We start from the raw sequence: 27,934 nt of genomic DNA, 5'->3' as shown, positions 1-27,934 counted from the left end.
ATACCTCTTGTGTAAAGAAAGTATTATGTATTATCATGGGAGCAGGCGTAAGACTAAAAGACCACACACAAGAATGTTAACTGTGGTTTTCTCTGGGTAGTAGGATCATAAATAATCTTATTTTCTATCCATTTTCTCCGTGTATCATATAAATTTCCTACATCAAGCCTATGTTTGTTTCATAATTTTACCAAATAGTTGACTTAAAATAAAAAGAAAGAATTCCAGCAAAGATAAGTTGTTTAAAAGCTGTGGTTTTGGAAGAGGTGAGCTTCAGCTATGAGGGTAAAGCAGGCACCCTGAACACCTCCCTTCCTGGAAGATGTGCCAAGTATCTGGGCCTGGAAGCTGCACCTGGGGAAACGGGCCAGACTCCACCAAGGACCCCTCACGAGAAGGTGGGACAGTCAGCTCTAGGCACGGGTCATGATGAGAAATGAAAATGTGGAAAACCTTGGTATGTGTCCTGACATTTAACCAAATGAGCACAAATCCACACAAGCCCACTGTCACCTTTGCTGTCTCCCTCCTTGGTCCGACCCTGCACAGCCTCTAAGTGGCAAAGTGCAATGCGGGAGGGCCAGGGGTCACCCATTCCAGGGATGTGGTGGAGTGGCAGACCCAAAGGACATCTCTACGAAACTCCTGACCCCTTCCTTGTTGTGTGTCTTCCTGGAGAAGAAATTTGTCCTTCTTGAGTGACTCATGCCCTCCTCAACTTGTCCTCTGAGATTCTCTGCATGTCAGCAGGACAAGCCATGGCCCCTGTCTGCTATACTCAGGCCCAGGAGATTACCATGGGGAAAGCCCGTTCCTCCAGTAGGCAGAAGTGTGATCTGAAATCCCCTCACTGCAGTCAATTCCTGCACTTGGTATTTCCTGAGCATCTACTATGTGCCAGGCATATATCAGGGGTGACAGAGAGAAGGTGAACACAATAGCCAAGGCCCCTCCTTCCAAGGGGCTCACTGTAGAGAGGGGCAAATGCTTTCCTAGCTCAAGGCCACGCCAGGAAATGACATCCAGACTTCTTTCTCTCTGACACTGATTCCTATATAGAACCTGACTCTGTTCAATGTGGCATCAGACCCAGCTCAGTCCAGACCAAGAGCTGCTTTCTGATTTCCCATCAGAGGCAAGAGTTTGTGATTTCCAGCTCAGCGAGCAGAAAAATGGTCGGAGGGCGGGGGGGTGATTTTCAAAGCATCTTGCTCAGAAACAAACAAAAAAAAACTGACGATGGGAACACTTCTTTCTGGAGCACAACCTTCACAAAGTTCTTTTCTTATGCTTTTTTTTTTAACTTGAAATAATCACATTTAATCCAAAAATTATTCGACATACCTTTAGATTCTCTGAGAAGGAAAAAGAAAAGCCTCAGGCAGTAATTCCAAATGCTGACATAGCAGTAGAGAAGTTTTTTTTTTTTTTTTCTAACTGTTCTGGATTAATTCAAAGCAGGCAGCTCACATTCTTGAGAGGAAAATAAAGACCATGATTCACTCTTTCGGAATAAAGTACACAGATAATTAATCAAGCTTCGTCCGAGCCTCTTGATGTTTTTTACATTGGTTATTCTAAGGCAGACACTGTTTTCCAACAAGTCTGCTGACATCCAGAGAGAGGTTGGATTTAAGAAAGAAGCCAAGACTATGGTGAACTAAGATAATTCTTATAAACAAGTGGCTCTCACAGGGAAGACAAGGTCAGGGCGACAAGAAGACCATTGGGAGAGGGCACAGAAAAACACAGTGCTCTAAAGACAGGGACAAGAAGAAGGGTAAGGAAAGCTTTAGCCAAGCACCTATGAAGGCAATGTAAGGGCTTACATTTGTGGTGTTCTCCCTGCGTGCCAGGTACTACTCTGCTAGCATTTGTGCCCTCTGAACCCCATCCAGTAGGCACTATTTCTACCCATCCTCTTTAGATTAGTAAACTGAGGGAGGAGAGGTTAGAGTAACCCAAGGAGAGGTAGAGGCAGCATTTAGTCCCACACGTTCTGGCTCCTGATCCTGGGATCATCACCACTAGACTGGATTGCATCTGAGTGTGGGTTTGTTATGACCCACAGTGGGCGGGCCAGTATGTGGGAAGCTGGGGACAAAGTATCACCCCACCCAACTGCAGCAACAGAGCAATGGGAACAAGGAAGTTAAAAGTCAGCCTAGACTCTAATTCCATCTGTGCCACCTGTTGGCAAATGAGGGGCAAATGACTTCCTTCCCCGAGCATCAGTTTCCCTATTTATAAAGTGAGAAAAATGACAGCATCTATATCATGGTGGTGTTGTAAGGTTTAGATGAGAAAATTGCACATAAAGCATAAAAACGTTACCTGGCACAGAGTAAGCACTCGACAACAACAACAACAAAAAAAGAGAAGAAGCAGCAGTTATAACTTATGGAAAAGAGTCCAAAGAGTTGGCCCTGGGGCTGGAGAGCTGGAGGCAAGGCCTGCACAGGGGGGCACAGCTGGCCCCAGGCAAAACGTGTCCCTGATGTCCTCCACTCCCTTTTTGCTCTTAGCTCTGAGAGCCACCATTCTCCCCACCCAAGTCTCAGCTCCACTGCAGCCCAGATCTCCAAGGGCCCTGCTGTCCATGTGGACAGTGGTGATACAGGCACATGCCATTATTCGTCTCCATGTTCCCTGGGCCTGGCACAGTGCCTGGCACAGTATGACCCAATCAATGCATGTCCAAGGCTGCAGGAGTGGAGGAATGGAAGTGATTTCAGACATTATCTTAAGTGAGAGTAGTGGACACTGTGCCCCCCACCCATGTCATGCCAGGACAAGAACCTGGAACAAAGAAGGTGAGTGTTACCATCTGCAGATATTTTTCCCAAAGCGCAGCTATTCCCAGTGTGACATGTGGTGCCCTCTGGGTTTTCAAGCTGGTCTTCACAGAAAAAACACCTCCAGGAACACCCACCCCTGAGCTTCAGGTTCCATCCCTTTTCCTGATACTTAGAACAAAATCCACAGGAAACCTCAGGCCAGGGAGACCATTGTGGGGAGAATACACCGCCCAAAGGCCGGGCTTGCTCATCATCTCGTGTTGTTCTGTGGACATGTGAACATGTCTGTCTCATGCATCCCACAGAAGTATAATAAATACACAGAAGGGAACTGCCAGGACTTCTTTTAGAGCACGAGTTTGTTGTAATAAAGAGCAGCTCTCCCAAGTAGCTGCCCCACAAAGCCTACCTAGAAACATAGCTGCGTTCATATAACCCCCAATGAATGGGAAAAGGACAAGGCCAAATGTGCAGAACCCACTCATTATTAGGAAGGGAGGAAGCCCCATGCTAACACAAGCCTGTGGGGCCAAAAGCCAAGACACTGAGGTGCTGGGCCCAGCTCTGCCACTGAGCAACAAGGAGGCTCTGAGTAAGGCCCTTGGTTGAGAGGGAAAAAAGAAAAATCTTCTTAAAAAAAAAAAAAAAAAAAGAAGGGAATGGATTTAATAATCCCTAAGGATTCTCCCAGGGAGCTGCTGGGTATAACATCATTCATGCTGGGGGCCACCTGGTGAATGTCAAAGCCCCACTTGCTCGGGAATTGTCAATCCCCTTTGTATCCACGATTTCCCTGAGGTCATTAGGGTCACTTAATTATAAGAAAGCCTCACTACCAGCCTCTTTCTTCCCCCTCCCCAACCAAATCTGGTGTAAATTGTTTCAACACATAAAATACTCAACTTAAAATTTTCGCTCAAAACACTGTCATCTTATTTATTAACAATGTGACACTGGGTGAACTCTTTAACCTCTCTAAGCTTTGAATTTCTCATCCAAAAAAATGAAAGGGTTATAAAATTCCTACCTTATAGAGTTGTTTGAATAGTCAAGGAGTAAACTGCCTTAACTATGCCACTGCCTGGCATATAGAAAATGCTCAATAAATATTAGTTATTACTATCATTGTTCTCATCATTATCATATCATCATCTCTAAAGCCAAACAACCCCAGTTTGCTTTTAATGAACAATAAGATTTTTTTGTGTCAGGAGAAATAAAAGCAAAGCATCAATGTTTCACATGGGTTTTTATAAGTAAAGCATTAATATTTAAAAGTCTAATTTAATATGTTCTCATTATATGACTGAAGATTTTTTATTGGTCCACAAGAATGAATGAAAACATAATATATCCAGGAACCAAGTATTTCTATAATCAAAAAATAAATAAAAATAAATGTGGGACTTCTATATAACTGTCATCGGTATTATGTACATTAATTCAGGGCTGATATTTCAAACAACACATCACAGAAAAGTAAATTCTGAGCTGAATTTTGTAAAACAGGTAGATTTTAGATAGACAAAGTGAGGCCATTTGAAGGATAACTCAGAGAACCATAAAAATAGTCATGGTAAAAGTAAAAATGGATAAATGATAAATTTTTTTTAAATATAAATTTGTATCTAAAAAATGTAAACCTGTGTCAAAGAAAAACTTTTAGATCTCTTTAAAGAAACATCTAGGTCAAGATGGCTGATTGAACTCACATCTTTTGTCTCTCTACCCTCTTGAAACACTACTGAAAAGAATAAAAACATAAACATAAATCCATATACAGGTTGAAGAGCTTCAAAGGGTACCAATCAGCAAAGCAGAAGAGAAAAAAATAATTATGAAAAAGATAAACCAGATAGAAATAAAATAATACATAATACAACACAGAAGAAACCTCCATGTAAAGGAGGTTAGCCTCTATATTAGTTTGTTCTCACATTGCTATAAAAAACTATATAAGACTGGGTAATTTATAAAGAAAAGAGGTTTAACTACCTCATGGTTCCACTGTACAGGGAGCATGGCTGGGGAGGCCCCTGGAAACTTACAATCATGGCAGAAGGGCAAAGGGGAAGCGAGCACATCTTCACCTGGCAGCAGGGGAGAGAGAGAGTGAAGGGGGGAAGTGCCACTCACTTTCAAACAACCAGATCTCATGAGAACTGTATCACAAGAATAACGAGGGGGAAGTCTCACCCCATGATTCAGTTACCTCCAACCATGCCCCTCCTTCAATATGTGGGGATTACAATTCAACATGAGATTTGGGTGGGGATGCAGAGCCAAACCATATCAGCCTCAGAAGGGGAACCCAAGTTCTGTGTATAAATTTCCTTCAAATTACTTGGCTAACTCAGAGATTGCAACGTGCAGAAAAAGACTCCAAGAACCCCAGTGGAAAGTAACAGTCACAGTCTAAAAAGCCAAGCAGAGATTTCAGCACCTAGCCAGTGCTAGGAGATACAGTCTGGGGTTGAAATTTATCCAAGTTAGGCTTTCTACTGAAACCTCAGAAGGGTAAAACCATAGGAGTAAAAACCGTGTCCCAGATTAAGGGATACAATCTAGGGAAAAAAAACAAGACAGATTTGCCCAACAATAGCCTAGAATTAAAGTTCTGAAGACCAAAATGACCCAAAAGTAAATTAACTGCATGCCAAAAGAAAATTCAATACTCTTAGGGAAAAATAACAATCCAGAATCTCTACGATGTATGTTTCACAATGTCCAATATATAATAGTTACTAGACATGCAAAGGAAGAGAGATAATGTGACCCACAATCAACAGAGAAAGTCAAAGGTATAGATCGATCTTGATGTGGGAATTGGTGGAAAGGGATTTTCCATTATAAATATGTTAAAAGATGATAGGGAAAGATGAACACAATGGATAACAGACAGAAAACTTCAACAGAGAAACTAAATCTCTAAAAAACAACCAAATGAAAATTCTAGATCTGATCTCATGAATATCTGAAATAAAACATTTACTGCATGAACAAACCAGCAGAATAGACACAGTAGAATCAGTAGAATAAAGAATTAGTGAATTTGAAGACATGTCAATAGAAATTATCTTAAACTGAGCCACAGAGAGGGAAAATACTTTAAAAATAGAATAGAGCATCCAAGATCTGTAGAACATTATCAAACTGTCTAATATATATGTATATGTACCTGAAGAACCAAAAGTACAGGAGCAACAGAATTGGGTAGAAGAAATATTGGATAAAATAAAGCCTTAGGACTATTTAATTGATGAAAGACATCAAACCATATCTCCAATAATCTCAATGAAAAGAAATGCGAAAAATACAAATGAGAGCAACCTAGACACATCACAATCAAATTGCTGAAAGTAAAACATAAACAGAAAGTTTTAAAAACAATCAAGAGCAAAAACGCATTACATTCATAAAAGCAACAATAACAGTAGAAGCTGACTTATCATCAGAAACAATGGAATCCACAAGATAATGCAAAGACATATTTAAAGTGTTGAATGACGACTGTCAACCAAAAATTCTACATCCAACCAAAAAAACTTTCAAAAATAAAGGCAAAATAAAGATATTAATAATTTCAAGAAAACAAAAGCCAGGAGAATTTATTTCCAGCAATCTGCATTATAAGTAATGCTAAAGGAAGTTATTCAGGCTAAAGGGATATAATCCCAAAGGGAAAAACCAAATCTAACAGAACTGATAAAGAACACTGAGAATGATAAATATGTTGGTAAATTTTTTAAAATCTTAATTTCTGTGAAAGTATATTGATTGCTTAAATTAAAAATAATGTAAATGTTTTATGAGATTTATATATAGAAGTAAAATCTATAACAATATACCAAAGACATGAGAGGAGAAATTAAAGTATGCTGTCATACGATTTTTACATTGTACATGAAATGGTATAATAAATGACATAGGGAAGATGATGGTAATAAGTAAAAAGTGCATATTATAATTGTGAAATAAACTACTAAATTTTTTAAAGAGATATAGCTAACAATTCAATATAGGAGGTAAAATGGAATACAAACAAGTATCTAGCTAATCTAAAAGAAGACAGAAAAAGAGAGACAAAGAACACATGCAACAAATAGTAAAAGGTGGTAGATTTAAATTCAACCATATTAATAATTGTATTAACTGTAAATGGCTTAACCACTCCAATTAAATGGCAGAGATTGGCCAGACACATAAAGTTAAAAGATAAAACTAAATGCTATTTATGAGAGCCATATGTTAAAAGTAAAGATACAGATAAGTTGAAAGTAAAAGGATGGAAAAAGATAACCTGTGCAGACTTTAATCTCAATAAATATAATGTGGTAATATATTTATGTTAAAGTAGACCGTAAGATAATAATATTAATACAAAGACAAATAGAAATTTTATAATAATAAAAGCTCAAGCATCATAAGGAGATAAAATTTAAGAATACTAACTAGAAATATAGACATAGAAATTATGACATCCAATTACTAAAGTAAAAAAGGAGGGTAGCAAAGAACACTTGAGCCAGTCAGCTAAAGAAAGGAACAAAATGGATAAAACATAAAAATAAAGCACCATAAAAAGAAAACACATAATAAGTTGGTTTTAATAACACAAAATATTAGTTATTTCCAAAAAACAATGTGAAGGGTTTAATTATTCTTATTTGACAGAGATAGCATACCTTCAAATTAAAAAGACCAAATTAAAAGAATAAGAATATAGAAAATTTTAATAGCGTGGCTAACTTCTTTTAATATATTTAGAACTTTACACTCACCAAACAGAAACTATTCATTATGTTCAAGCTATGTAAATTTACAGCCAAAAAAATGACTATGTATCTGGCCACACAGAAAATCATAACCAGTTACAAAACATAGAAATCATACAAGCCACAGCCTCTGGTCTCAATACAATAAAACTATTTTAGCACTACCATTATCTGTCTTAAATGCTAGGAAACTAAAGCACAGAGACATGAAGCAACCTACCCAAATTATAGCCAGTAAGTAGCAGATTTGTGTTTAGGTATCCTGGCACTAGAGCCTGAAGCCTTAACCACTGTACTCTACTCCTTCCCAGTGGGTGGAGTGGGGTGAGTGTGGGGGGGCAAATTTTTCCTACAGATATCTAAAAATACTATAAAATTACAATAATTAAAATGTTAATTGAGACAATACCAGGCAAATAGATATTCAGAATAGAATTCAGTTGCAATTCCATAAGATGCAAGAAAATAATGGACCATTCCATAACCGACAAACCATTTGAGTGGGACAAGTAACAGATAAAGAACCAAAACATTAGCAAATTAAAATTAAAGAACAAAAGTGTAAAATACTAGATAATACAGAAGAATATTTATGTTTTAGATGGGAAAGGACTTTCTAAATAGGACTGAAACTGAAACCACAAGGAAAGACTCATAGATTTAACTACATAAAATTAAAACTTATATACAATAATAGAAATTATAAAGAAACTTAAAAATCAACCATAGACATGGAAAAATATTTGCAATATATGAAAGAGAAGATTAGTATTTATAAGGCATAAAGCACACCTATACATCAGTAAGAATAATTCAGAGACCCAACAGAAACATAAAGACAGATATTTCACTGGAGAAATACAAATTGCCAATACGCTTGTGAAAAGATGCTCAACACTAAACATAGAGAAATGCAAAGTGAAGCAAATGTTACATTCCAGGCAATGGCAGAAATACAAAACATCCAACATTGGCAAGGATGCATAATGATGGACACCTTCACACAACTGTGGTGAAATGTAAATATGTGTAGCTCTTTGGGTGGACAATTTGGCAGTATTCATCTGAATTTAAAATGTACGTGGTCTTGACCCAGAAAATTCATTTGTAAGAGTTTATCATGCAGCAATACTTGAATAGGTGCACTACAATGTACACAACAATTGCAATATTGTTTCTCATAGCAAAAAATGAAAACACCCTAAGATTCCGTGAATAGGTTAATAAAATGGAACACCACACAGCCAGTAAAAAACAATGAAGCATGTGTTTATATATATAATATCTTAAAGAGATAATGAGTTTAAAAATTAAGCTATAAATAAAATGTGTTTCCAGTAGTTTTGTTAATTATATACAAATGTGTATAAAAAGTGAAGAGAATGGAATAGGCAGAGAAAGTTGAAGTGGTTCCAGGAGCCTTATACTTTTTGTATTGCTTTAATTTTCACAAGTATTTTATAATCCTGAAAGAAATTTAAGTGAGGAGAAATATATTCATTTCCATTACATTCATTTTGGTGCAATTCTTCCTAGTATTTGCCCAAATCAGACATACTTCAAATAGTTGCGGCCGGGCGCGGTGGCTCACGCCTGTAATCCCAGCACTTTGGGAGGCCGAGGTGGGCGGATCACGAGGTCAGGAGATCCAGACCATCCTGGCTAACACGGTGAAACCCCATCTCTACTAAAAATACAAAAAAATTAGCCGGGTGTGGTGGCGGGTGTCTGTAGTCCCAGCTACTTGGGAGGCTGAGGCAGGAGAATGGCGTGAACCTGGGAGGTGGAGCTTGCAGTGAGCTGAGATGGTGCCACTGCACTCCAGCCTGGGTGACAGAGCGAAACTCTGTCTCAAAAAAAAAAAAAAAAAGTTGCAGTTCTGAGGTATATTTTTGTATAGTGCTTTTCCTTAACTACTACATCACAAAATTTCACCACGTTTCTTCATGATTTTCAAAATGATTCTTTCAATAACTAGATAATATTCTGTGTTCACAATCTACCAAATCATCTTCAAATGTTGACCATTTGAGTTTTAATAATTTTTATTTGACAAATATATTTACTTTGTTTTGTATGGAACACAGCAAAAAAATCTTTATATGTGAGGATTTTGGTATCTCTTCCATTAGTGCCTCCATGTATTTTTTACCAAGAATTCTAACTCAAAGGGCAGGAATAATTTTATGGCTGTTTATGCACCGCAATATTGCTCTTCAAAACAGTTGTACCTATTTACTATTCCACCTGAGCATCTGATCACATTTGAAAACACAAACTTATACATTCTGGATAGTAATCTTTACTCTCTGATTTTTCTTAAATATTTAAGTTGATATAAAATGTAGAAAGGTTGATATTTTGACACATTGTCACTTTAAATATTTCTAAAGCAATCACAAAAAAATCATTCAGTGCCCTATCCTGGAATACTTCATTGGCCTCTCCTTTGTTCTGTAACAGAAAACATCTATATTGATTTTTTTGATTGTGTATGAAAATAATAAATGCTTACTATAAAATAATTTAGACATAAACATTTAAAAAGCAAATATTACATAATCCCATCAGCACAAAATAACCACCGTTAAAACTGTATTATGTATCTTTATAGAGATATAGGCACAATTGATTTTATTACATTACCACATTAAAACAGCATCATGCACACTTTTCTAAGCCGCTTTTATCACTTAACAATTGTTATAGATGTCTTCTCAAGTTAACAAATAACTACCTACTATATAACTAATTTTAATAGCCGCACTGCACATTCTTTCATTGTAGCACATAAAAAGCTTCTACTAATGTATATTCACTGTTATTTTGTTGTTTTCAGATGCATATCTTGCATTGCTATAGAAATCACAGATTTACATTCTATAATAAAGACACGTACACACTATGTTCATTGCAGCACTATTCACAATAGCAAAGACATGGAATCGACCTAAATGCCCACCAATGGTAGACCGGATAAAGAAAATGTGGTACATACACACCATGAACTACTATGCAGCCACAAAAAAGAATGAGATCATGTCCTTTGCAGGAACATGGGTGGGGCTGGAGGTCATTATCCTTAGCAAGCTAATGCAGGAACAGAAAATCAAGTACCACATGTTCTCACTTGTAAGTGGAAAGATAAGAACACATGAACACATAGAGGGGAACAACAGACACTGAGGCCTACTGGAGGGTGGTGGATGGGTGGGAGGAGGAAAAGGATCAGGAAAAGTAACTAACAGGTACTAGTCTTGATACCTGAGTGACAAAATAATCTGTACAACAAACCCCCATACTATGAGTTTACCTCTGTAACAAACCTGCATATGTACCCCTGAACTTAAAATAAAAGTTAACATAAAAAAATCACAGATTTAAAGTGTGTCAGTTTTTGAACTTTTTAGTTTTCTGCTCATATCTGTTGCCTATTTTTCTGTTGATGAGCTCTTCTCTTTTCTTTTTAATTGGTAAGAAGAGCTCTCTGAATGAGGGGGCATTAACCCTCAACTCTGTAAATGAGGACAGTGCTACCTCCTGAGAGGTGTCATAATTAAAGCCTACAATTGTGACAAGTGCCTAGTACAAAGGTGGCACATAGTAGGCATTAAAGTGTTCTTTCTTAGTAGCTAGTAGGTGTCTCCTTCTCCACCTCCCTGCCTTCCTATAACCAAGGTGGTGATAGATGTCAATTAAAATATACCTACACAGGCCGGGCGCTGTGGCTCACACCTGTAATCCCAGCACTTTGGGAGGCCGAGATGGGCAGATCACGAGGTCAGAGGATTGAGATCATCCTGGCTAACATGGTGAAACCCCATCTCTACTTAAAAAAAAAAAAAATTTACAAAAAAATTAGCAGGGCATGGTGGCAGGTGCCTGTAGTCCCAGCTACTCGGGCGGCTGAGGCAGGAGAATGGCGTGAACCCGGGAAGCAGAGCTTGCGGCGAGCCGAGATCGTGCCACTGCACTCCAGCCTGGGCGACAGAGCAAGACTCCATCTCAAAAAAAAAAAAAAACAAAACAAAAAAAACCAAACAAACAAAAAAAACTACACATATTTACATACTGGCAATTTGTTTTTCTTGGATTATGATTCAGATGTCTCCTAGGAAATTTCTAAATCCTAGTTGAAGGCTCAGCTCTCTCCTGCATTTTTGAGAGCTACACTATTTTATTGTCATTTTTATTACACTGTGATGTCAGGCATCTTTTAATTGACCTGTATCTCCACCTCAGTTCCAGGAAGGAGGGAGGTGGAGGAAGGAAAAGAGACTGGCTTTAGCACCTAACACATGCCATCTTTGTGCAAAGTACCTGGCACATCTTATGTCACCTCATCTTTACAACCTCCCTAGGAGGTGAGATAGTGTACCCATTTAACAGATGAGGAGGCTCAGGCACATCTCTATAATCAGCAGAGTCAGGGTGTCACTTCTTCACCATGATTTGAGTGTTTTGACCTATAAAACCAGGAATTTCATTCAGTTCAACCTAAAAATAACATACACAAAGAAATGTGCACTATTCATAATTATACAGCTGCCCAGAAAACTCCCCAGTCTGCCAAGCCCTCTTCCACCACCCTGACTTCTAACATTACTTGAACTCTATAGAAATGGAGCCATAAAGCGTGTGCTCTTTCATGTGACTTTTTTCGTTGAATATGTTTTTGAGATTTATCTCTGCTGTTGTGGGTAGCAGCAGTTTGTTCATTCTCTTGTACTCCAATTTATTTATTCATTTTACCCATGGATATATGGGATATTTATCATTTTTGGCTATTAAGTGCAATGCTGCTATTGGTTTTTGGTGAACCTATTTGTAATTTCTTGTACATATATACGTAGGGGTGGAACTGCTGGGTTTTTCATCAGAAGTGGGCCATGCTGCCCATCTCCCTGTAGAATGGGACCCATTTGCCAGGCCCTGTCACTTGCCAGGCCCATTGCATGCTTTCTACAAGGTAGCTGCTCAGCAGATGGCGATTACAGCATCATACAGGCTAAATATTGCTTTTAGAGGTATAGCTGGACAGAGAGGCCAAATCCTTCCTTAAGAACTTCTGATGAAGAACCCAGCAGTTCCACCCGTATGTATATACCTACAAGAAATTATAAAATGTTCACCAAAAACCAATAGCAGCATTGCACTTAATAGCCAAAAATGATAAATATCCCATATATCCGTGGGTAAAATGAATAAATAAATTGGAGCACATAAGAATGAACAAACTGCTGCTACCCACAACAAAAGAGATAAATCTCAAAAACACGTTCAACTAAAAAGTCACACAAAAGAACACACATTTTATGGTTCCATTTCTATAGAGTTCAAATGATGTTAGAAGTCAGGGTGGTGGAAGGGGACTTGGTAGATCGGGTAGTTTTCTGGACAGCTGTACAATTATGAATAGTGCATATTTCTTTGTGTATGTTATTTTAGGTTGAACTGAATGAAATTCCTGGTTTTATAGGTCAAAACACTCAAATATCAGCAATTTCATATGGTTCAAACTAATACTTCAATATGTTTTTAAAAACCCTCTGGTAAAGAAGAAAGAAATATCTAGCATTGATTGGCAGACCGCTACCTTTCTAGAAACCAACCTAAATGCTCCTGCCTCCTCTAGCCCTGTTTTTCTGCCACTTTGTCTTTAGTGGAGACAGAATAACAACTAGTTCCTACTTTCTGTGGGATAATGTTTCACGTTCACATATTGAAAGACTGTGATGAAGCTGCCCCTGGGTTCTGCAGCCCCAGTTCCTCTCAGCCTCCTCTCACTCGTCCCAGGCATCCCAAACCTTGCTCTTAACATCTGCGCAGCTTCTGGTGGAATGACAAGGGCCCACTGGCAGGCAGCAGTCTTGTCTGAAGAAGCTTCCTCGCTGTAAAAACAGTGTTTCTAATTCATCCACATAGAACAGCAAGATAATATTTTTTAAAGAAGCACTATTACCAAGATAATGTTTCTATTTACAAATGCTATCATTGAAAAATAGAGGTAGTGAGCTTTTATGGGCCTTGCGTGTGTCACAAAAGGCATAATCTTTACAACTAATTGAGATACCTTTATCCACAAGTTATGCAACCATATGCTTCTTTTGCAGTGCCGGGAGCATTTATCTCCCTGTGGGAAAACATCATCCATTCTCAGAATTCTGGGTACAGCCAACTCATTTTACAGTGGCAAGTAATATTTCAAACAGAAGGATTCCCCATTTATCAGACAACAAGGCAGATGGCTTCCCAGGGAGGGGAGAAGAAACACTTGGGCACCTTTGCACAGCATGCACAGATGGGCTGAGAGGGTGCCTGACGAAAAGCACTCCCTGGACGTGGCTTCTAACTGAGCCCTGTGTGCAAAGTTAACAATGGGGACATAGCATTTTCTTTATGTTATGTTATCTAAGAACACAATATAGCATTTTCCAGTATGTTATCTAATGCAGCTATGCTGATAGCGCTTTAATTCGATGTCCTGGAACCACTGTTGTAAAGGGCCAGCAATTTAAGCCACTGCTGAGAAACTGCAAGGCTAAGACCAGCCCACCCCATCAGACAGCAAGCTCTGGGGTTCCGACTCATTGGACAAACTCATGGCAAGGTACATCCCTCACTTTTGAGGCCTAAAAGGAATCATTAGAAATACACTTCCAGGAGTTTATTCTTGTCTAGAAATCCTGTGGTAAATCATTTGTAGTAAGAACATCATTAGACACCTATGGTGTTTCTCTTTAGTGTATATTATGGATTCATTTCAACAAAAGGATAATAATAATAACATCACCATTTGCTGAGCACCTACAATGAGCTGGATACTGTCCCATTTAATACTCACAATACTTCAATAAAATATGCTTAATATGGTTCAAACTTATACTTCAATAAAATATGTTTTTAACATATTCTTACATTCATGAATATGATAGACATTCCCATTGAACAGAAGGAGGAACAATGACTGAAGATGGATAAATATTTTCTCCCAAAGCTCACACAGCAGGTAAGTTGCAAACCAGGATTTGGTTAGGCACAATGGTTCACACCTATAATCCCAGCACTCTGGGAGGCTGAAGCGGGAGGATCTCGTGAGCCCAGGAGTTCAAGACCAGCATAGGCAACACAGACGCCATCTCTTCAAAAAATAAAATAGCTGGCTGCGATGGCACACCTGTAGTCCCAGCTACTCGAGAGGCTGAGGTGGGAGGATTGCTTGAGCCTGGGAGGTTGAGGCTGCAGTAAGTGGTGATCATGCCACTGCACTCCAGCCTGGGCAGCAGAGCAAGACTCTATCTATATATACAAAAAAAAGAATCCTCTGGGGCCTGTAAGAGCAGGGCCCAAGGAGATGGCTGGAGCTGAGGGGAATAGCTATGGTTGCGCCACTGCACTCCAGCCTGGGCAACAGAGAGAGACTCTGTCTTCAAAATAAAACAAAACAAAATAGGATTTAAGCCCTGGTAACCTGACGCCAAAGGCCACTGTCGTAACCACTGTACTGTGCTGCCATTCTTAGACACTACATGTATGTAATAGGGATTAACAAGGGTGGCGAGAAGTTACTAATTTTTGTTATATGTACCACAGGCACTTAAAGTACCTTATCTAATAAAATCCAATGAAGTAAGTATTACCTCCATTTCCTTCATGAAGAAACTGAGGTTCAGAGATTGAAAGCAACTTGTTAGTTAGTGGCAGAGCTAAAACCCAAACACAGACCTGCCTGGCTCCAAAGCCCAAGGTCTTTTGTTATAGCTCTTTGCTTCAAACAACTCATTTGAAACTTGTTTCTAGGCTGGGCGCGGTGGCTCACGCCTGTAATCCCAGCACTTTGGGAGGCCAAGGTGGGCGGATCACGAGGTCAGGAGATTGAGACCATCCTGGCTAACACTGTGAAACCACATCTCTACTAAAAATACAAAAAATTAGCCAGGCGTGGTGGCGGGCACCTGTAGTCCCAGCTACTGGGAGGCTGAGGCAGGAGAATGGCACGAACCTGGGAGGCGGAGCTTGCAGTGAGCCAAGATCGCACCATTGCACTCCAGCCTGGGTGACAGAGCGAGACTCCGTCTCAAAAAAAAAAAAAAAAACAAGAAACTCGTTTCTAGAGAGCAAGCAGAATGATTCTGAATGTATTCATTAGATAGAAAGGACTGATTGTACAGTAGCCAATCAACCCCAAAACTTCCATTAACACAAAAAGTCTCCCTCCCTCTCACAAAGGCCACTCTAGTGACAGGATTCTCCAGGGCCACCGCCTGCTGCCTCCACCCTGAGGTGCTGCCATCCATTCACTAGACTGCACATAAGTATTTCCCAAAGGCAGTGGATGGAAGGAACCCCTGTTCAAAATGCAGATTCTGAGGGCCTCGATCTCTATTTTAATTCAGTTAGCCTGACCTGGGCCCCGCGTAATCCTGACGCAGGTGCTCAGCAGACTGTCCGCCCCTTAAGTAGCTTTGCTTTGGACTGATGCAGAATGCTCAGGTCTGTAAAAATGATCCTGGGAAATTGAGTCAGGAGGCACCGACCATGCTTGTGCCAAGGCTAGGCTGGGAGCAGGGGAAAGCAAAGAAGTTAAAGATGCAGATGGCTGACCACAACACAGTGCAGACAGTACTTGTCCTGGGGAGCTGTGAAGTAGGGCTGTGGCCACGAAGCAGTGTGCAGTCACACATCACAGTCTGCAGGGCCTGTGTGTCCAGCCAAATGGTTCCTTTCCACCCCTGGGCAAACATCTGAGCATGGTACGGTTTTGTTTCAAACCTCCAGGCCCCCCCAGTTTTGCCTCTGTGGGAATGACCCCTGCCCTGCAGGGCCCTGAGGCCACTTGCATTCTCCTTCCAGGCTCCCTTCCTGCCACTCCCACACCCACCCACCCCAAAACCCACACTGAGGTCACACTTGGTGACCTCATCCCCACCCAAAATACGCCTCCACACCTCCAGGCCTTTGCCCTGCAGGAATGTCCTTGGGCCTAGGACCTGTACACCTGGCATTCGGTGCTCAGCCCTGGGCAGCCTTCCCTGGCACATGCATCCTCCTTCTCAGTAAAACCTAGCACCTTGCTCCAACTGTCCCCAGCATGGAGTCTTACACTGGGCTCTTAGAGGTAATAAAGATGAATCTGTTTTTGTCAATATTTCAAAAATCTACCTGACATCCACTGCCCTCAAGCAAGTTACCTGGACCAGGTAAAGCACCAAGTTTCCCTATGTCTTGCTGGAATTACACCAATCAAAGCGTACCAATGAAGGGAAAAGAAATGACTATCACAAATGCTTGCACCTAGCAGGTGCCAAATATCCATCAAGTGGATGAACAATGAAAGAGAAATGTTTGGAGGCAAAACTTTCAAAACCAGTAATTGCATTGGAGACAATAAGAAATGGTGGCCCACTATGTGCTTTCCCTACTGGACTGTGAGCTACTGGGGGCCACCTGGCCTTCTCTCCTCTCATCCTCCATGCCTGGCAAAGGCCTCTTGCATCCTAAGAGCTCAAAGAAGGATGCTGGATCATCTAAGGGCAGGTAAACACCATTACCTGTGCACCCTGGCATCCTAAGCAGCTCCTAGGGGGACCCTGCAGACAGAGAGCCACCAGAAATGATAGGGAGGGATGGGGAGAAGGGCAGATGGAAGGAAGGAAAGAGGAAGATAAGACCCCAAGGAACTCAAGGCTATAAGTGAAACAGACAGACCATCTTTCCCCAAGTCCAGCACATGAGATCGTCATCATCTTTCTAGGGTCCTTTCTGCAGTGTTGTAAATACAGAGTGCTTGAACTAACAAATGTCCTGGGAGATGACAGCCAAAAACGGTGGAAGAAAGCAGTGTATTCCTAGTTTCTTACTACTACAATTGATGTTCTCACCAGCAATTTACTCACCACATCGTACTCTTAAAATCTATGCTATGATTAAATCCTATCTTTTAGGAAGTGTGAACCACCAATGCCATCTCTCTACCTTTGAGATGTCATCCTAGCATGTGATTGTAGAGCTAGAGTGACAGCTTCCCACACATCACTCCAGGCAACGTGCACTTGCTCTTCTGGAGATAAGGAGTCATGGAAGGAATTGCTCACAGGCTGTGGTCAGTTTAGCACCAGTCTGGAAGCATGGGGCTGGATATCTTCTGTCTCAGAGGCTGACCACTCAGGGACATGGGGTCAACTGCCTGTTTGAATCAGGGTTATACCTCCTGCTAGCTGAGTGACTTCAGGCAACTTACTCAACCTTTCTAAACCTTGGTTTCTTTGTTTGTAAAGTGGGAATAGTGAACAGAATCCAGTGAGATGAGGCTTAAAAGAGAAATCACATGGAATACCTTTTGCATGCAGTAAGCCCTGGACTGACCAAAACTGGCTGCTATTTTTTATGAAGCAAAGTGATTGAGAGTCCAGACCTTGCAGATGGAGCATCTAGATTTAGGTCTCAGAGCTGTCCTTGTTAGCCCTGTTACTTGGGAAGTTCCTTAATTTTACTGTGCTTCAGTTTCTTCATCTATGACAAAGAAATATCAATATACCCCCTTCATCAGGCTAAATGGCATATGGGATAGTCTTCATTGGTGCCTGACACACAGTAAGATCTCAGTAAATGATTGCTATTGTACTGGTGATAGTGGTCAAAGTGAGTAGCATGCTTCTAGTAGTGCACCATTGGTCTGCTGGGTGTTAACCAGCCATCTCACTTCTGCACTATGTGCTTGCTAAGTAAGGTCTGTTGCTAGCCTTGGCATTTGCAGATATACTCAAAAGAATCTCTTCTGGAGTCTTGGGTAGCAGCAGGACAGAAGAAGCCCAAAAGTGCTTCTCCTTCTTGCTCTGCCCACAATCCATGAGTAAGAGCAACAGGACCTCAAGGCCCACACACTTCATGGTACTGAATGCAGCCTCAAAGCTTCACATGTTACTTTTATTTTTCCTAAACACTGGGTTCCTGTAACCAATTTATCTTCTGTTATGTTAAACTTTATATGCCAGTCTTGATTTGCATTACTCTACTAATTTCCTTCCCAGCAATTTGAAGTCCTTAGGCAGGACTGAGCATCTATGGGTTGGTTGCGGGGGCGGGGGTGCCTGGAGAGCATCCTCTCAGAATTCTGAATGCACAAAACCTCAGCACTGTGCCTAGTTTAGAAACAGAAAAAGGGATCTTTAAGAGACAGTAAGGAAAAGCTTGCATCCCTACTACCCGTGGGCCCAAAATGCATTTTCTTAGCTCTAACTTGGAATCTTTGAGGAGCATATGGGCTACGGGCAGCAGCATCCCTGCTCTCATGCAGAGCAAATGTAGTCAGAGAACAGGCACATCTACAGGTGATGTTTCTCCAGGGGCATAAGTTTGCAAAGAAGCAAGATACCCCCTCTCCCCCCAGATAATTCTTTCATCCTGAGCAATAGCGTAGAAATACCAAGCAAAACTAGCTGATGAGTTACACTAGCTGAATTGGACACTGGCTGCAGCAGGGAAATCGGATTCAGCCTGCCCGGGGCACTTTCTAAACCCCTGTGCTGCTAAGACCACCATCTTCGTGAGCAGAGGTAGGTACAACCCAATATTGCCATCATTTCCAGTACTGGCAAAAAGAATAATTAAACTTCCCCCAGAAGTCAGCCTCTGTCAAGATGCCAGACGCTTATCTGAGAAAACAAAGGGTCATCTGTTTCTGCATGCTCCCAGCCATCTTCCCAGAAGTCGGTACATGCCTGATATTAACAGCATCTGAACATCCAAGATCTGCCCCCTAGGGAGGCTCGCATCAATACCAAAGCTGGTTTTTGCAGGTGAAAGAGCCACAAGTTGGACACACTGTTAACAATTTGATAAGAAACCTGGGAGTCATCCAAAAATGCTATGAATGTCCATGTGTGACAACAGATCCCCTATTAAGTAACACAAAAGGGAACTTCAGAGAACAGAACATAAACTGCCTGTCCAGCTTTTACATAACACCCTTAGAAAAAGCAAGACGCGCATAAGCAATAATTACCAAGTTTTCAAATTTACTGCATAGACCATTGTATATTTGTAAACACCTCATAAATATTTGGGGGGATATTGGAAGGCACACCTGAAAACTATAAATATTTTTACATATTGTTGGACCCTTTTTTATCTGAGCACCCCCAGCAGCAGTCAAACCAGATAGTGAGATAGTGTAAGAGCCTATCTCACTTTATCTCAGCATTCTTCCTACATTCACCCAACAAATGTTAAATTCTACTGTGCACCGAAAACTAGTTTATCATTTCTATCACATAATAATTTAATGAGGTTTTAGCCTATCTGCCAATTAGAAACTGTCCCCATCTGATCACACAGCAATCACTAGTTTTAATGTACATTCCAAAGGTAGAAAATAGAGTAAGAGAAGGGAAAAGTGTTTTGTTTTTCCAAATGCATCAAAATCCAACTGAAGTTCTCGTTCCTTCTTCCCAGTGAATAACACCAGTGTTCGGGCAGAAGGCGGGAGAGGGGGGCTTGCTTGCATCTGGGGGAGCTCATGGCCTTTTCTGATGGTGTGAATAAATACCCTGGATGAATTTAATCCCTGGTAGAGAAAAACATGCAAGAAAGGGCATTTCTTTCCATGTGTATACCCTGGGCTGCCCAGAACAGAAGTCATCTTTGACACAGCACACCTGCCATGGATGACTCCAGATTGAGGCAGAAATTCAAAGAGGGCCTCCTGTTTGGCTCGGAAGGGCTTTTCCAGAAACAAAAACAAAAACAAACAAATAAATAAACGCATGGCAAATCCAAAAATTCACGTAACTTTAATACTTAGAATGTGGCAGAAAACATCCACGGGCAGAGAGGGGGAGAGAATTTGGCTCACTGATGGAGGGACCAGTGCAGGTGTGGGTGCCTAGGTAACAGCAGCTCACGGGAGGCTGTGGGGTGGCTCTGAGCTGGTGTTCTGGGCTCAGATCTGAAAGAGAGATGCGACAGCTCCCTGCAGCTTGGGCCCTAGAGGTCAATGAGCGGTGGGTCCCTGGGCGCACGGAGGAGGCTCAGACATCTCTGAAAGAACCTGCGCCACCATCCCTTCCTCTTTTCGGGATCGCTGTTCCCAGTGCCAGCCGCCCAAAGCCACTCTGGACATTTCACGGCTACTCCTGGAGGGCCTCCGCCCCCAAAGCGGACATGGACTGGGCACAGAGCTCCAGGGTGTGTGTATCCCACCCCGGGCTGCAGCCCCTTGATTTCTCAAGCCTTCGCAGCAACAGTTTCTCAGTAGGAGAAGCGCCGCAAACGCCCGCTGGGAAAACGCTCCGCAGGACCGCGGGCGCTAAAGCCGGGGACACGGAAGTAGTTTGGCCCTGGGCACAGCGGGGAGGAATCGGAGACGGGGCCAGGGGCAAAGACTTCCAACGTGGGCCTCAAAGATCACACAGAAGGAGAAACTTCCCGAGGGCACGGGCCAGGGTGCGCGTCCCTGTTTAGAGGTGCAGCCCTGGGTCCCCCGGGCAGGTGTTGCGGGGCTGGCGACAGGCGCGGGCCCGGTGAGACCCGGGAGCAGGTCTCAGCCCCGGCGCGCGGGGGTCGCTCTGCGCCTAGGGTCCCAGGAAGGAGAGAGGAAGGGTTTCTCTCGATCCCGTAGGACACGTTGCGGGCACTTGGCGGGGAAGGGGCCTCGAACCCAGGCCCCAGTGGGAAGCGGCGGCGCAAACTAAGTTAGGGCACAAAGAGGCTTGGTCGGTGGGTCCCCCGCGTCAGTGCGCCCTGCCCGCGGTGCGCCACTACTTACACGAAGACTCCGAAGAGCAGGGCTCGCACCCCGATCTCAATGGCCAGCTCCCTCATGGTGCGGCCGGAGCAGCTCCCGCGGCGACAGCTGGTGCTCTCCGCGGCTACCGCAGCTCGGCCGGCGCCGGCTCGCCAGACCCTGGGAGGCGAGGGAGGCGCGCTCCAGGCCGCGGGCGGGGGCGGAAGCGGGCGCCGGGCGGGGGCAGGCGCCGGGGAGGGCTCAGCCTAAACCTCGCTCCTCGGGCTCCGGGGCTCCGGGAAGCCGCGCCGGCCGCTCGCGATGCTGCGGATCCCGCGTCCTAGTGCTGAGCCGGGGCCGCCTCAGCGACTCCCGGCTCCCTCTCCCCAGGAGCCGCCTCCGCGTCCTGGGCCCGCGCCGGGCACCCGCGGCCCAGGGAGGGGAAGCCCGGGGAAGCCCCACCGCCGCCACCGCCTCCCTGCGCGCTCCCCGCCTCCCCCGCCAGTGGGCGGCCCCTGGGCTCCGCGCCCGGGCAGCGCGCTCGCTGGGGCTCTGCCCGCGGCCCCTCTGCAGCTCCTGGTCCTGCCTCCGACTCCCGCTGTCCGGGCTCTCGCTCCCTGGCACACGCACGCACGTGGGCATGTAGTGGACGATCGCTCTGGGGATTCTCCAGGGCTCAGGGCAGCCCTGGCCAGCCTCGGTCCCTGCCGAGGAGCGCTCCCTTCCTCCCGTGTTCGGCCCTCCCTACACGGTTCGAACCTGAAATTCTTTCTTTTTTCTAGGAAGTTCCCCAGAGATCACTCGCGGGCTTCGCTTTGCTCTCAGGAGATGCCAGCCAGGGTCCCGGGCTCCGGCACAGAGAGAGGGCAAAGGCAAGCCTGGCTCCCCGCCATGCCACCAGCGCCAGGTGGCCCCTGGGGACCGAATCCTCTCTCCCCCACCACCTGTCCTCCGCCCCCAGCAGCTTGGGGCTGCTGAGCTGTGGAATATGAAAAAGCTTTTGCCACTGTCCCTGGCCGGCGTGTGGGAGGTCAGGGTCGCTCGTCGCTGACACAGCATTCAATCAGCCGTCAGCCAGGCAGCAGGTAGAACCCGGAGCCTCATCCTCAGGTTCAGAGCCAAAAGCCCAACCCTGGCAGCCTAGGGGTCACGACCTCCAGCTGGAGCCCAGCAGGAGCTTGGATTTGCTTTCCCCAAACCTGTCAGGATTTTATCTAGTTTTCTTAGAATTTTGACTTCTTGGCTTCACTAATTTAAACCAAGCAGACATTTAAAATGCAAAACACACAGTGATTATAACCATTAGGTTGTTCCTGGGGAGCCCAGGCCTCTCTTGGATTTTAGGAGAGACCCCTCTGTGTGGGCAGAGGACACGGATTAGAAGGTGGTTCCTGGGACTGAGGAGCTACGGCTCAGTCCTGGATAAAAGGGGGAGCAGGTGGAAAGAACTTAGAAGAAGGCCCTTGGCATCAGCAAAGGGCAAACATACCCTACCTCCAAAGGAAACAAGTGCAGATCAGAGATACCTGAACCCAGACATCTCAGGGTCTAGGGAGAGAGAGGCAGAGGGAGTAGGAACAACCCAGGCTCTGTGTGGGAGGGACTCCAGCCCTGAGGCACCACAGGCAGGAGCTGTATCTGCTTTCCTCATCACTCTATGCCCAGTGCCTGGCACACTGTGGATACCTGGTTGGTACTTAGTAAATGAATAAATATTTATTCATACATATATATATATATGGCTATATATGAGATATATTCATTCATATATATTCTATATGGCTATATATATGATATATATACACATATATATCATCAGGGACATGGGGTGTCAGGTGCAGGTAGGGTAGAAAGGTCATGGAGGTATGCTTCTGTCTCCTCTGTGTCTTGGGCCCAGCAACTACCTTGGACATAACAACTCCCATGGGTTGGCAAAGTGGTGTAGGAGAGCCCATAGGCAGCCCAGTGAACGCTGATGATCTGGGTCTGAGATTGTCAGGTGGCCATATTCCAGCAGGGTATACTGACAATAGCCCCTGACATTGGGGCACCACTTACCTATAAGCATCTGCTGAGTTTGAGCACAGCCTATGCAAAGTTGTGTGCTGGGTGAGACGATTCATAATCTATCTCTGCCTTCAAGAAGATGGGGAGCTGATAGACCACAAGGAGACATCAGGGAAGTATGCAAAGCACTATTAATAAGTCACAAACACATGCTTCAGAAATCTGGATCGCTCAGAGGTCAGAAGTTGGAACCACATCATCAGTCTGAGATAGCCTGAGGACACAGCCTCATGGAAAGGAGCTGGCTTTTGGACCAGACGCGATGGCTTATGCCTGTAATCCCAGCACTTTGGGAGGCCGAGGCAGGAGGATCATGAAGGTCAAGAGATCGAGACCATCCTGGCCAACAGCGTGAAATCCCATCTCTACTCAGAATACAAAAATTAGCTGGGCACAGTGGCACATGCCTGTAGTCCTGGCTACTCAGGAGAATGAGGCAGGAAAATGGCATGAACCCGGGAGGCTGAGCTTGTAGTGAGCCGAGATCGTGCCACTGCACTGCAGCCTGGGCGACAAAGCGAGACTCCATCTGAAAAAAAAAAAAAAGAAAAAGAAAAAAGAAAAGAAAAGAAAAAAAAAGGAGCTGGCTTTTGTAAGGCAAAGAAAAGAAAATAAGGGGGAGAAATTCTTGGTAGGGGCAAGAAAGTAGGTGCAAGGGAGCAGAAGTTGGAAGTGGTTTGGGAGGGCATAATGAGTTGACCTGTCTGACAGAGCAGAGACACCACCCAAGGTTAGGTTGGTGGAGGAGACCTAGTCGTGACAATCCTGCCCACCAGGTTCTGTTACTAGGGTCACAGAGAGAATCTTAAGTTTATCACTTCGTATTTGTATAGAGATACCCGGAGAGGGAGTCAAAAGGGGCATGTAACTTCACTTCGTGGTCATTAAGAGACTCTGAAACACATAGATCTAAAGAACTACCCAATCAAACCCCCCATTTTGCTGGAATTTATTCTTCATTATCTCTTCCAAGTGGTCATCCAGTGCAGGGTGCAAATCCTGCCACTGAAAAGGCATTCACCCTTGAGGGAGCATGTACCCTCTTCAGATGGCTCTTTCAAAAGCATTTCCTTACAGGGAATTGCTACACACCACCTTGCAACTTACATCATTGCATTAGTCCTGTCCCACCAGCTACTCAGAATTATCACAGTCAATGCTTCTATGGTGGCAGACAACAGATGGCTCAACCTAAACTTATTTAAGAAAAGACAATTGAAAAGTCCAATGGAAGATCAGCCTTCACACATGACTGAATTCTGAGTGCAAGCAATGTCATCAGTACCTGGTTCTTTCCAACTCTCTGCTCTGTCAGCACTGCATTGACTTCAGTCTCAGGCTCCTGGTAGTTTCAAGATGGCTGCAAGCATTCCAGCTTTACACCCTCTCAAGTTCAAGTCTGACTAGAAAGACCTCTGCCTAGTTCCCAGAACTCCCAGCAAAAGTGTCATAGAATGTCATGCATTCTATGCATGCCAACCTGAACCAATCACTGCAGTCAGGGAACCATGATGGATTGATTGTCTCAAGCCTGGTCACATGCTTCATCCCTACCCAAAGCTTCCGAGTCTGGGGAGAGGCAACCCTACATATACAGGGCTGATGCTTTGGAGCAGGGAGAATGTTTGATGGGAAGGTAAACAACCAGGGGCCATCCTGTTCCATGCTGCATGGTGGGGTCATCCCCAACCATGCAGATTAAAGACAACCAGTGTGCCGCCCTACATTCTTGTCCAACCCCACAATCATTAACCAGTAAAAGGGAGTTATTCTGGGTGCTCCATGATAAGGCTGCCCAATTTCTACAACTGTCAATACAGACTTGCAATTTGTTGTAAGTTTGTGTTCTCTGAAGGTGGCTTTAAACAAAACTATGATGTCATCCTGGATGCTTGTCTTCAGCTGCCCAGTCTCTTCTTCCTCCAGTCCCTTTGGCAACCCTGTCATCTCCTCTAATGATCCCTTTTTCCATTTACCAAAGCCTGTTGTCAAGGGAAAGCTCTAGCCTTATTCATTATATAAACCTGGATCAGGATGTCTCTGGGGGCTCTCTCACACAGAAGGATCTATAATTTAATCCAGATCCTTCTTGAAGGACAGATAGGCTCTGATACCTCTGAAAAGTACTGCAGATGGCATCTTCAGTGCCCGAAATCACAAAAAGCAGGAAGCAACACCCAATCCCTTACCCCCCACCACCCGCCACCCCACCCCACCACCCGCCACCCGCCACATTCCTTCCATGTGTTTGGAGGTAGCTGGCTCTAGCAGCTGTTCAGCTATGAGCATATGCCAAGCAGGTAGAGCCCTCCTGAAGTGTCATGTTGCTGCACCAACAGACAAATGAGCGTACAGGGAGTCAAGAAGCAGAGCCAGGTTAGATAACGTGATCCAGCCAGAGCACCCAGGTGCCAGGCTTGGCAGCCCCTGCTGGATCTTTTTAAGATCCCCATGGAATGTGATGAGTCCTCTGGTGATGGAACCATGGGTCAGAGCTTCAGCAGCCTCAGAAATGCTTTGTCATAAGAAAGAGAATAAACATGTCAACCCCTCTACCAAGACATGATGAACACCATAGCAGTAAAGTGCGAGACTGATCTTTGAAAAATCACTTCAGTATCTTGACACTTATTGAGTGTAGCTTTCTCCAATGCTTTTGTGGCTGCACACATTTTCAAAGTGCCACTTTGGGGAAATCTCCCATTTCCCCATATTTCATATTGAGCTTCATATTTCATATTCCCTAGTATTTCATATTGAGCTTATGGGCATGCCAAGAAAATAAATTCCATCCCTCTGTAGTTATGCTTGTGTTATTAGAGTTTTTTTTAAGCCCCCAAACAGTATTGTCCAGCATGCTGACCCCAGATTGACCAGACTTTTGACCGTTTCCAAAACCCAGCCACCTCAGAGAGAACACAAACTTGTAGCAATTTCTTATCATCTCATTTTCAGAAATTATACTCTGTATCTGAGTGCTACCTACCCAGTTGCTCTAAGAGCTGTCCTGGTAACAGGCAGCCAGCACAGCAACCCTTATCCACAGAGATGTACATTTCCAAAGTTTCCTCTGTAGCTGCCTGGCATGAACTTGATGATGTAGCTGCGATCCAAGAGGGATTTCAGAAGGTTACCAACTTCAACCTGGTCCATGAATATCTTCCATAATGGTCTCAATAAATATCTGCTTGACACCTCCAGGGATGTAGAAATCACTCATCACTCATTCCATTTCCAGGGAGAGTAGAAACAGATTTTTGAGTAGAAACAGATGTTTGAGTAGAAACAGGTTTGCCTCTAGCCTACATCGATGGGCCTAAATTGTTCTTTGGGGGCTACACAGAATAAATGTAATGTCTATTCTTCTACAATATAGCCCTTTAATTATCCTACAACTACAAAAGAAGATAGGGATAGATATGTAGAGCGAGAGGGAGGAAGACAGAGTCTTCTCTTTACCAATCTAAATATTCCTTCATTTCACCTTCTTTCAAGCAGCAATATTTATAAGACCTCTGAGAATAGAGCACTAGACCTGATGCGGAACTCCATTAGGCCAAATTCCACATAATAAAAAGTAATTTTCTGGCCAGGCATGGTGGCTCATGCCTTTAATCCCAGCACTTTGGGAGGCTGAAGCAGGCAGATCACTGGAGGTCAGGAGTTCGAGACCAGCCTGGTCAACGTGGTGAAACCCTGTCTCTACTAATAACTCAAAAATTAGCCAGATGTGGTGGTGGGTGCCTGTAGTCCCAGCTACTCGGGAGGCTGAGGCAAGAGAATTGCTTGAACCAGAGGAGAAGGTTGCAGTGAGCTGAGATTCGCGCCACTGCACTCCAGCCTGGATGAGAGAGTAAAACTGTGTCTCAAAAACTAATAATAATAATAAAATAAAAGGTAATTTTCCTACTTCCAGGGAAGAAGTAAAGCACAGTAAAAGTAAATTAACCATTTCATGTCTTTTGTTTTGTAATAGTTTAAATGTATATTAAAGCATAAAATATTAAGTCTCCAAATTCCAGAATTACTATCTTTAAAGTTGGTTATAGGAATTATTGGCTGTCCATTCAAATTTAGATATTTGACAGCAAAGGTAAACATTTGCACTTACTTTTTTTGTTGCTAATAATGCCTTTAACATAGTCATTTTCTTTTTTTACTTTTTTATGATACTTTAAGTTCTAAGGTACATGTGCACAACGTGCATGTTTGTTACATATGTATACACGTGCCATGTTGGTGTGCTGCACCCATTAACTGGTCATTTACATTAGGTATATCTCCTAATGCTATCCCTCCCCCTCCCCCCACCCCACAACAGGCCCCAGTGTGTGATGTTCCCCTCACTGTGTTCAAGTGTTCTCATTGTTCAATTCCCACCTATGAGTGAGAACATGCGGTGTTTGGTTTTTTGTCCTTGCGATAGTTTGCTGAGAATGATGGTTTCCAGCTTCATCCATGTCCCTACAAAGGACATGAACTCATCATTTTTTATGGCTGCCTAGTATTCCATGGTGTATATGTGCCACATTTTCTTAATCCAGTCTATCATTGATGGACATTTGGGTTGG

At 43.4% G+C, this 27,934-nt stretch overlaps 1 protein-coding gene across 3 annotated transcripts in view; it reads right to left on the bottom strand.

Moving 5' to 3' along the window:
- Nucleotides 1-21,799, bottom strand: part of PLPP4 (phospholipid phosphatase 4) — a 138,761-nt gene extending 116,962 nt beyond the window's left edge. Inside the window, exon 1 of one of the 3 annotated variants that reach the window (XM_054436342.2) lies at nt 21,339-21,799. In XM_054436342.2, coding sequence (XP_054292317.1) covers nt 21,339-21,394 — 56 coding nt within the window. In that variant the 5' untranslated portion in view covers nt 21,395-21,799. The remainder of the gene's footprint in view (nt 1-21,338) is intronic. The other 2 variants (XM_054436344.2, XM_054436341.2) reach the window with 2 other exon arrangements.
- Between the last annotated feature and the right edge of the window lie 6,135 nt (nt 21,800-27,934).

This window comes from Pongo pygmaeus, chromosome 8 (genome assembly GCF_028885625.2).
Source record: "Pongo pygmaeus isolate AG05252 chromosome 8, NHGRI_mPonPyg2-v2.0_pri, whole genome shotgun sequence".
NCBI classification, from domain to species: domain Eukaryota; kingdom Metazoa; phylum Chordata; class Mammalia; order Primates; family Hominidae; genus Pongo; species Pongo pygmaeus.
This window is presented reverse-complemented; position numbering and strand designations above follow the sequence as displayed.